General features: G+C 41.8%; 1 protein-coding gene across 3 annotated transcripts in view; it reads right to left on the reverse strand.

Moving 5' to 3' along the window:
* The window catches only part of LOC137436662 (receptor-type tyrosine-protein phosphatase mu), a 571,417-nt gene that overhangs the window by 13,790 nt on the left and 545,277 nt on the right, over window positions 1–12,350 (reverse strand). For all 3 annotated transcript variants that reach the window (XM_068130656.2, XM_068130657.2, XM_078786678.1), the window contains one exon: window positions 5,544–5,679. In XM_068130656.2, coding sequence (XP_067986757.2) covers window positions 5,544–5,679 — 136 coding nt within the window. The remainder of the gene's footprint in view (window positions 1–5,543; window positions 5,680–12,350) is intronic.

Here is a 12,350-nt window from a genome sequence, read left to right on the forward strand (position 1 = left end):
ACCCGGGGTGGGTTCAGTTACCAAGCAGCTATCTAGCGGTTGCCAAGCCAGCCGTTCCTTATCAACGATTTTGAATGGCGTGCTTGCTCAAATGTTTAAATCACTTGGTGAGCGCTCTACAAGAAACTTGGTAAATTACCAAACCCCCGATGTTATTGAGGCCCGACCCGAGATCTTCTGTAATCTATATACCCCAGAGAGGGATGACCCTTCCTGCCACACCCTTAGGTAACGTATACTAGTAGTTAAAAAAAAAAGAGAAGGTTAAGAGAGACAGTTAAAAAAAAAACATTTTCAGGCTTTGCTTCTGGAATGTTCAGGATATTTCATGGAGGTTCCAGTGACTCCTGTGTTCACTAATTGGATTTCTAAGATATGGAGAGCCAGCCTATCTCGTCTAGGGTGGGTTGGATTGGTGGAAATCTTTTGAGGGCCCATAAAAAACAATTCTCTATGGTTGTAATGTATTCTCAAAGAGCAATAATGATCACTAGAATGATGTGGTTAAAGAAACAAAAAGGGACAATGATAAGGGGGACATTGATCACTTCTGGAATACTGATGAGATATTGAGGTGTTATTACAACAAAGGAAGGTAGAGCGTAGGAAAGGGCATAAGGACCAAGTGTGTTTTCAAACAAATCATATATTCTTAAAAAAATTGAGGGGCTTAAACTTTTAAACCCAAAAGCATGATTCACCACAGTTTCCTTTGAACTCACAATTAGAAAATAGTGGAATAAGGGGTCATGTACATTACACATTGCACAGTCAAAAGGGGCCGGGCAAGGTGGGACGATTTAGCGGGGGGGGGGGGGGGGGGGGTTAAATGGTTAAATCAATTGAGAAAAGGATTGGAGGAAGACAGAAGAGAAAAGCGACGGTTGTGTAATTGTGGAGAAAGGGAGGTCTAAAAAAGATATTGGAAGTAGAATAGAGGAATTAGAGGAAGGAAGGGGATATAGGGGGGAAGGATGGGGAGTCAAACATTTCCATGATATTTGCATACCTATTATGTGCATGAGCCCATAAGAGAAGCACAATGATGGGACCAACACAATATATGTGTGATCCACACCAACTTGTAAATTTCATTGCAAAGTTCTAAATCAAGGTCTGTCAATGATAATGGTAGATGTGGGAGAAAGCTTATCTTCCTTCTCCCACGTACCTTGTCCCACATGGCAGATGTGGGAGAAAGTTCGTCTTCTCCCACTTAGCTTGTCCCAAATGGTAGATGTGGGAGAAAGCTTGTCTTCCTTCTCCCACTTGACTTGTCCTACCTGGTAGATGTGGGAGAAAGCTTGTCTTGTCCCAAATGGTAGATGTGGGAGAAAGCTTGGCTTCTCCAACTTAGCTTGTCCCAAATGGTAGATGTCGGGGAAAGCTTGTCTTCTCCCACTTAGCTTGTCCCAAATGGTAGATGTCGGGGAAAGCTTGTCTTCTGCCACTTAGCTTGTCCTAAATGGTATATGTCGGGGAAAGCTTGTCTTCTCCCACTTAGCTTGTTCCAAATGGTAGATGTAGGGGAAAGCTTGTCTTCTTCCACTTGGCTGTCCCAAATGGTAGATGTGGGAGAAAGCTTGTGTTCTCCCACTTGACTTGTTCCAAATGGTAGATGTGGGAGAAAGCTCGTCTTCTCCTACTTAGCTTGTCCCACATGGTAGATGTGGGAGAAAGCTCGTCTTCTCCAACTTAGCTTGTCCCACATGGTAGATGTGGGAGAAAGCTCGTCTTCTCCAACTTAGTTTGTCCCAAATGGTAGATTTCGGGGAAAGCTTGTCTTCTCCAACTTAGCTTGTCCGAAATGGTAGATGTCGGGGAAAGCTTGTCTTCTCCTACTTAGCTTGTCCCACATGGTAGATGTGGGTGAAAGCTTCGCTTCTCCCACTTGGCTTGTCCCACATGGTAGATGTGGAAGAAAGCTTGGCTTCTCCTACTTAGCTTGCCCTGAATGGTAGATGTGGGAGAAAGCTTTGCTTCACCCACTTAGCTTGTCCCACATGGTAGATGTTGGGGAAAGCTCGTCTTCTCCCACATAGCTTGTCCCACATGGTAGATGTGGGAGAAAGCTTGTCTTCTCCCACTGAGCTTATCCCAAATGGTAGATGTGGGTGAAAGCTTGTATTCTCCCACTTAGCTTGTCCCACATGGTAGATGTGGAAGAAAGCTTGTCTTCTTCCACTTGTGTTGTCCCACATGGTAGGGTGTTGGGGGATCAGAGTTGAAAACCATGGCCAAAGATGTGTCTGGGGTACCTGTGATGCTCGTGAAAGGTGCTCCAACTGACTAAAAGGAAAATTCATCTCACGTCCTCAGTGTACACACTGGATGTGTTCGTAAGGGAGATTGCTTTCCCATGTGGGGACCAAAGGAGCACTGCCAAGCTCTATTAGTCTGATGAAGTGTTAACGCCTGAAACGCCAGGTTCTCCTTGCTCACCGTGGTGATTAGCACACCTCAATGAATGTCCCATTGATTTCATCCTCTGTTCTACCTGTCCGCTGACGCACATCGACACGAACCTTCACTTGAAAGACTAGTGTTTCCATAACCATTAAACAACTGAGCTACTAGCTACACAAACTACCTGTGAATGATCCCTCCGAATGATCTTAACAGGCCATTTCAAGGAACTACATGTGATCAACATTTGTCAGGCACATATTTAAAATGGTAGCATTATAAATGGATTTGTTTGATTATAAATATAATATACTAGAATATCAGACCCGTCGCTTCGCTGACGGAAATACCAATCTTTGCTGCAATGGCTAATCTATGGGGGGGGGGGGGGGGGAGGGGGGGGGAAGGATTCCTGGGAGATCCTGCTCTCCGTGCAGGGATAACCAACGTCACGTGTTGGCATTTGTAGTTTTGACACGCGTGTCCACTCTCCATGTACCCCCCTCCCCCAAAAAACTTTTTTGGGATCACAAACACTCCCGGGAGTTACCCGAATCCACCGTAGTTGGACTTATTGAAATCCGTCAATCCATTCTCAAGTTATAACACGACAAACAGACAGACACGGCTCCTTTTACAATATAGATACTGTATATTTCACAGCGACAGAGCTTAAATTATGCAAACAAGAATTGTCTATAATAACATGGACTGTCTATTCTCAAAGAGAAACAAGTTATCGCGGTAAAATGATTTTTTTTACCTAACATGACCTGTGACCTTTGCCCTTTGACCCCAAAATCTAATGAATTCATCCTTACCTCATTATACATATCTGCACCAAGTTTGACTGAGATCCCTTCAGCCATTCTGAATTTATCGTGGCAATGAAAACCTATCACGGATGGACGGACGGATAGACAGACAGACAGACAGACGAACGGACGGATGGACAGACGGACAGACAACCCGAAAACATAATGCCTCTGGCGGCTTCATCAGCTACTGCAGCTGCATTCACAAAAAAATTATCCTGTTGATCTCATGAACAAACCACAAAGAGGTGACGTTCATTCGCCAACACATGATGGAGCATCAATGATGGCTGAGGAACAGGGAAGCCATCGGAGAAGCTGTTTTGCCTTTTAGGGACCACTAGTAGCCATCTAAATAAAAAGGCTTTTGGTTACATAATAGGGGAACTACAGTCTTGGGCAAAAATATTGGCACCCTTGTTCAAATAACTCACAATATTATCTAAAAATAAGGTGAAATTGACAAAAGTATTTGATCTCCACAATTCTTTATTTCACTGTTAATATGACAGAACGTTTGTTTTTGATTCAGAACTTAATATATCCTTTTAAATCAGAAAATAAAAAGAAATGGCATTGACAAAATTATTGACACCCCAGACTTAATATTTGGTAGCACAGAATTTGGACAAAATAACTGCAGTCAAGCGCTTCCTCGAGCCATGAATGAGCTTCCTACACCTCCCTACTGGCTGTTTGTTCCACTCTTCTTGTGCAAACTGCTCCAGTTCTCCCAGATTTGAAGGGTGCCTTCTCCCAACTGCTTGTTTCAGATCTCCCCACATGTGTTCAATGGGATTTCGATCGGACTCATTGCTGTCCACTTCAGAACAGTCCAGCGTTTTGTCTTGAACCAATCCTGGGTGATTTTTGAAGTGTGTTTGGGGTCATTGTCCTGCTGCAAGACCCATGACCTTCGACAGAGACCCAGCTTTCTGACACTGGGTTGAACATTGCTCTCCAAAATTACTTGGTAATTTCCTGATTTCATGATGCCATGCACACATCCAAGGCACCCAGTGCCAGAGGCAGCACAGCAACCCCAAAACATTACTGAACATTCTCCATGTTTGACTGTAGGGAAGGTGTTCTTTTCTTTGAAGGCTTCATTTTGTTTACTGTAAACATAGAGATGATGTGCTTCACCATAAAGCTAAAATTTGGTCTCATCTGTCCACAGGACATTCTCCCAGAACGATTTTGGCTTTTTCAGGTGTGTTTTGGAAAACTCCAGTCGGGCTTTCTCTGAAGTGGGGTCCTCCTGGGTCTCCTACCATAGACCCCCTTGCATTGAGTTAGTGACGGATGGTGCGAGTTGAAATTGTTGAACCCTGTGTCTGAAGGTCAGTTTGAATCTGTTTGGCAGTTGATCGAGGTGCTTTCTCCACCATTTGAACAATCCTTCGCTGCAATCTTCGATCAAGTTTTCTCTTGCGCCCACATCCAGGGAGGTTGGCTACAGTGCCATGGTTCTTCAACTTCCTGATAACATTGCGTACGGTGGACACAGGAACATCAAGGTCTCTGAAGAGGAACTTGTAGACTTGAGATTGTCCATGCTTGGCTAAAATCTTGTATCTGACCTCCTCAGACAATTCTCTGGTTTTCTTTCTTTTCTCCATGCTCATTGCGGTACACACAGTTATACAAAACAGCAGAATGACTCCTTTTCTCTATTCAAACTGGTTGAATGAGTGATTTTTTTTATATTGCAGGCATCTGCAAGTCACCACAGGTGAGTTCAATTCCAAAGTTAAGGAGAATCACCTGTGTGAAATCTAATTATTTCTAACAACTTCTAAAAGGTGCCAATAATATTGTCTGGGCCATTTTAGGATTTCTGTGTGGAATAAGCTAAGATTTAGTAATTTGTTTCACCTTTTTGTTTTGTTCCACTGCAAACCAAAGAAATACATATGTGGATACCAAAATATTTTTTTGTTTCAACAATTTTCTGCAGAAGTGGTGCATTATTTGTAAAAAGTGCAAGGGTGCCAATATTTTCGGCCACGACTGTACCTTACAAATTTTTACACAAGGAAAAGCCTTCACATCAGAAGAACCATATTCATGTTGAGCATCATTGAACTGTCCGTCCCCTCCCCTCCAGGTTATAGAGGTCACACAGCTACTCCCTCCAAACAGATAAGAAAGGTCACAAAGTTTAATTGCCACGAAATTAGGTCGCAAGGCTGCTCTCACACGAGATTGCAACGGTGACACAACTAAATGCCCTCCCACGAGATAAGAAAGGTCACACAGCTGTCCTTCCATACCAGATTGGAAAAGTCATAAAGTCTGCCCTCCCAACACCCGACTGACCAGAGAATCCACGATGTTGGGTTTGCTGTTGCGAAGCGTTTTCACGGCATGAAAAACGTCCACCACGTCCTGCCGTTTCACCATGTCACACGCGATGCTCACCGCGCAGAACGTCCCGCTACGACCGGCACCGTTCCTGCACCACATCCACAATTACAATATTGTTGCTTCATCGCTCAAGCACACCACTTAACTGCAGGTAAATTATTGAACGAACCACAAAGTTATTTTTGGAAGTACACAAAACATTAGGTGAGAAATTATTCTGCATCTCAAAATATAAAAGAATAGACAAGGGAAATTAGACAAACGAAGAGGCCATTTGGTTCATAATGCCCATGCTTTTTCATTTCATTCTACAATTTACTCATCTTTGTAAGAACTCACCCTATTATTACCATATCCCATTTAACCTCAAGATGCGAAATGTATCCATGGTACTCGCACACAATGATCTAATCTTGCCCATGATACTCACACACAATGATCTAATCTTACCCATGATACTCGCACACGATGATCAAATCTTACCCATGATACTCGCACACAATGATCTAATCTTACCCATGATACTCGCACACGATGATCAAATCTTACCCATGATACTCGCACACAATGATCTAATCTTACCCATGATACTCACACACAATGATCTAATCTTACCCATGATACTCGCACACAATGATCTAATCTTACCCATGATACTCACACACAATGATCTAATCTTACCCATGATACTCACACACAATGATCTAATCTTACCCATGATACTCACACACAATGATCTAATCTTACCCATGATACTCGCACACGATGATCAAATCTTACCCATGATACTCACACACAATGATCTCATCTTACCCATGATACTCGCACACAATGATCTAATCTTACCCATGATACTCGCACACGATGATCAAATCTTACCCATGATACTCACACACAATGATCTCATCTTACCCATGATACGCGTACACAATGATCTAATCTTACCCATGATACTCGCACACAATGATCTAATCTTACCCATGATACTCGTGCACAATGATCTAATCTTACCCATGATACTCACACACAATGATCTAATCTTATCCATGATACTCGCACACAATGATCTCATCTTACCCATGATACGCGTACACAATGATCTAATCTTACCCATGATACTCGCACACAATGATCTAATCTTACCCATGATACTCGTGCACAATGATCTAATCTTACCCATGATACTCACACACAATGATATAATCTTACCCATGATACTCGCACACAATGATCTAATCTTACCCATGATACTCGCACACAATGATCTAATCTTACCCATGATACTCACACACAATGATCTAATCTTACCCATGATACTCGCACACAATGATCTAATCTTACCCATGATACTCACACACAATGATCTAATCTTACCCATGATACGCGTACACAATGATCTAATCTTACCCATGATACTCACACACAATGATCTAATCTTACCCATGATACGCGTACACAATGATCTAATCTTACCCATGATACTCGTGCACAATGATCTAATCTTACCCATGATACTCACACACAATGATCTAATCTTACCCATGATACTCACACACAATGATCTAATCTTACCCATGATACTCACACACAATGATCTAATCTTACCCATGATACGCGTACACAATGATCTAATCTTACCCATGATACTCGCACACAATGATCTAATCTTACCCATGATACTCGTGCACAATGATCTAATCTTACCCATGATACTCACACACAATGATATAATCTTACCCATGATACTCGCACACAATGATCTAATCTTACCCATGATACTCACACACAATGATCTAATCTTACCCATGATACTCACACACAATGATCTAATCTTACCCATGATACTCACACACAATGATCTAATCTTACCCATGATACTCACACACAAAGATCTAATCTTACCCATGATACTCGCACACAATGATCTAATATTACCCATGATACTCACACACAATGATCTAATCTTACCCATGATACTCGCACACAATGATCTAATGTTACCCATGATACTCGCACACAATGATCTAATCTTACCCATGATACCCACACACAATGATCTAATCTTGCCCATGATACTCACACACAATGATCTAATCTTCCCCATGATACTCACACACAATTATCTAATCTTACCCATGATACTCGCACACAATGATATAATCTTTCCCATGATACTGGCACACAATTAAATAATCTTACCCATGATACTCACACACAATGATCTAATCTTACCCATGATACTCACACACAATGATCTAATCTTACCCATGATACTCACACACAATGATCTAATCTTACACATGATACTCACACACAATGATCTAATCTTACCCATGATACTCACACACAATTATCTAATCTTACCCATGATACTCACACACAAAGATCTAATCTTACCCATGATACTGTCACACAATGATCTAATCTTACACATGATACTCACACACAATTATCTAATCTTACCCATGATACTCACACACAATGATCTAATCTTACCCATGATACTCACACACAAAGATCTAATCTTACCCATGATACTCACACACAAAGATCTAATCTTACCCATGATACTCACACACAATGATCTAATCTTACCCATGATACTCACACATAATTATCTAATCTTACCCATGATACTGTCACACAATGATCTAATCTTACCCATGATACTCACACATAATTATCTAATCTTACCCATGATACTCACACATAATTATCTAATCTTACCCATGATACTCACACATAATTATCTAATCTTACCCATGATACTGTCACACAATGATCTAATCTTACCCATGATACTCACACATAATTATCTAATCTTACCCATGATACTGTCACACAATGATCTAATCTTACCCATGATACTCACACACAATGATATAATCTTTCCCATGATACTGGCACACAATTAAATAATCTTACCCATGATACTGGCACACAATGATCTAATCTCACCCATGATACTGACATACAATGATCTAATCTTACCCATGATAGTCACACAATGATCTAATCTTACCCATGATACAGGCACACAATGATCTAATCTTACCCATGATACTGGCACACAATGATCTAATCTCACCCATGATACTGACATACAATGATCTAATCTTACCCATGATACAGTCACACAATGATCTAATCTTACCCATGATACAGGCACACAATGATCTAATCTTACCCATGATACTGGCACACAATTATCTAATCTTACCCATGATACTCACACACAAAGATCTAATCTTACCCATGATACTGTCACACAATGATCTAATCTTACCCATGATACTCACACATAATTATCTAATCTTACCCATGATACTGTCACACAATGATCTAATCTTACCCATGATACTCACACATAATTATCTAATCTTACCCATGATACTCGCACACAATGATATAATCTTTCCCATGATACTGGCACACAATTAAATAATCTTACCCATGATACTGACATACAATGATCTAATCTTACCCATGATACTCACACACAATTATCTAATCTTACCCATGATACTCGCACACAATGATATAATCTTTCCCATGATACTGGCACACAATTAAATAATCTTACCCATGATACTGGCACACAATGATCTAATCTCACCCATGATACTGACATACAATGATCTAATCTTACCCATGATACAGTCACACAATGATCTAATCTTACCCATGATACAGTCACACAATGATCTAATCTTACCCATGATACTGGCACACAATGATCTAATCTTACCCATGATACTGGCACACAATGATCTAATCTTACCCATGATACTGGCACACAATGATCTAATCTCACCCATGATACTCACACACAATGATCTAATCTTACCCATGATACAGTCACACAATGATCTAATCTTACCCATGATACTCACACACAATGGTCTAATCTTACCCATGATACTCGCACACGATGATCAAATCTTACCCATGATATGCGCACACAATGATCTAATCTTACCCATGATACTCGCACACAATGATCTAATCTTACCCATGATACTCGTACACAATGATCTAATCTTACCCATGATACTCACACACAATGACATAATCTTACCCATGATACTCGCACACAATGATCTAATCTTACCCATGATACTCACGCACAATGATGTAATCTTACCCATGATACTCGCACACAATTATCTAATCTTACCCATGATACTCACACACAATGATCTAATCTTACCCATAATACTGGGATACAATGATGTAATCTTACACATGATACTGGCACACAATTATCGAATCTTACCCATGATACTCACACACAATGATCTAATCTTACCCATGATACTCGCACACAATTATCTAATCTTACCCATGATACTCACACACAATGATCTAATCTTACCCATATTACTGGCATACAATGATCTCATCTTACCCATGATACTCGCACACAATGATCTAATCTTACCCATGATACTCACACACAATGATCTAATCTTACCCATAATACTGGCATACAATGATGTAATCTTACACATGATACTGGCACACAATTATCGAATCTTACCCATGATACTCACACACAATGATCTAATCTTACCCATGATACTCACACACAATGATCTAATCTTTCCCATGATACTCGCAAACAATGATCTAATCTTACCCATGATACTCGCACACAATGATCTAATCTTACCCATGACACTGGCACCAAATGATTTAATCTTTCCCATGACACTGGCATGACAATGACATGACACTTTCCCATTTCTAAGGAGTTTGTAGACAGTGTGGTGAGTGTGACTAGAGTGAGTGAAAGGTTGATGATGGTGAAAATGATGATTGGAAAGCTCTTGGTGAACATCATCTCGGGATATGCTCCGCAGGTTGGTCGGAGCGATGAAGAGAAGGACAAGCGATAGAGAAGTTGATGGAAAACGTGAAAGATGAGGAAGTTGTTGTGGTAGGAGGAGACCTAAATGGACATGTGGGAAGGAGTATGGACGGTTTTGAGGGAGTTCATGGGGGTTACGGATATGGTGTGAGAAATAGAGAAGGTGAAAGGATTTTGGAGTTTGCTGATGGAGCTGATTTGTTGATTTGTAATACTCAGTTCCAGAAAGAGGATAATAAGCTTGTTGCATACACGTCAGGTGGGTCGACGACAACCGTTGACTACCTGATGGTGCGTAGGCGAGATAGGGGGCACCTCCGGGACACAAAGGTGATCCCGGGGGAGGAGGCTGTTTCACAGCACCACTTGGTTGTCTGCGACATAAAGGTGAAAGGTGCGAGGAGAGCTCGGCGGGTGAAGTACCAACCGAGAATGAAGGTGTAGAGGTTGAAAGAGGTGACAGTAAGGGAGGCATTAAAAGAGAGGCTGAGTAGGGTAGAGGATGATGTGGTTGAGCTTGAACGTGGTTGGATGTCAATGAAAGATAGTCTGTTGGGAGCCGTTGGTGAGGTATGTGGATGGACAAAAGGACCACCGAGGCACTCGGAAACATGGTGGTGGGAGGATGAAGTTGGAAAGAGGATTGACGAGAAGAGGAAGAAGTTCAAGGAGTGGCAGAAGGCGAAGGGTACGGGAGCAGAAAAAGCAGAGCATGAAAGTTATAAGGCAGCCAAGAAGGCTGCAAAGAAAGAGGTAGCAAAGGCGCAGGACGTATGTCAGAAAATGTTCGGAGAACGCTTGGATTCGGAAGAGGGTCAGAGAGCGGTATTCAGGATTGCAAAGCAGATAGCGAAAGAGAGGTGTGATGTGATGGGGGTGAGTTGCTTGAAGGATGAAGTGGGACAAATCGTTGTGGACCCAGATGGAATTAAAGGAAGATGGAAAAGATATATGGAAATACTGTTGAATACAGAGAATGAATGGGATGGCAACATAGAGAGTAACCCAGTTTTAGGACCAGCAGAGAAGATAACTGAGAAGGAAGTTGAGGAAGCGATGAAAGCAATGAAAAGTAGAAAAGCGGGAGGGCCGACGGGAGTTGTGGGAGATATGTTGAAGGCAGCAGGAAGTAGGGGTGTGAAGAGAATGACAGAGATCTGTAATCTGGTGGTGAAAGAAGATCGCATTCCAGTGGATTGGGAACTGAGTACCCTCGTCCCTCTATATAAGGGGAAAGGTGACCCTCTGGAGTGTGGCTCGTACCGAGCGATAAAGTTATTGGAGCATGGAATGAAGGTATTGGAAAGGGTGTTGGAGAGGAGGATAAGGAAGAAGGTGAAGATCGACGAAATGCAGTTTGGATTTATGCCAGGAAGAGGAACGACAGACGCGCTCTTTATTGTGAGGCAGTTGCAGGAGAAGTACAGGGAGAGGAGGAAGAAGTTGTTTCTTGGGTTTGTTGATCTGGAGAAAGCATTCGATAGGGTTCCACGCGAAGTATTGACATGGGCATTGAGGAAGTTAGGAGTGGAGGAATGGTTGATCAGAGTTGTGATGGCAATGTACAAAAGAGCGCGCACAGCTGTAAGGACGAATGACGTGAACAGTGGTGAGTTTGAGGTGAAGGTGGGAGGCCATCAGGGGTCGGCACGAAGTCCACTCCTATTTGTAGCTGTGATGGAGGTGCTGGCTCAGAACGTAAAGGAGGGTTTACCGTGGGAGTTGTTGTATGCAGATGATCTGGTGTTGATTGCGGAAAGTATGGATGGACTGAAGGAAAAGATGAACAAGTGGAAGGAATGTATGGAGACAAAAGGTCTGAAGGTGAATATAGGAAAGACTAAGGTGATGGCAAGTGGTAAAGCATGTGGTGAGGTGGAAAGAACTGG

Source organism: Myxine glutinosa, chromosome 11, assembly GCF_964187855.1.
Source record: "Myxine glutinosa chromosome 11, kmMyxGlut1.1, whole genome shotgun sequence".
Taxonomy (NCBI): Eukaryota; Metazoa; Chordata; class Myxini; order Myxiniformes; family Myxinidae; genus Myxine; species Myxine glutinosa.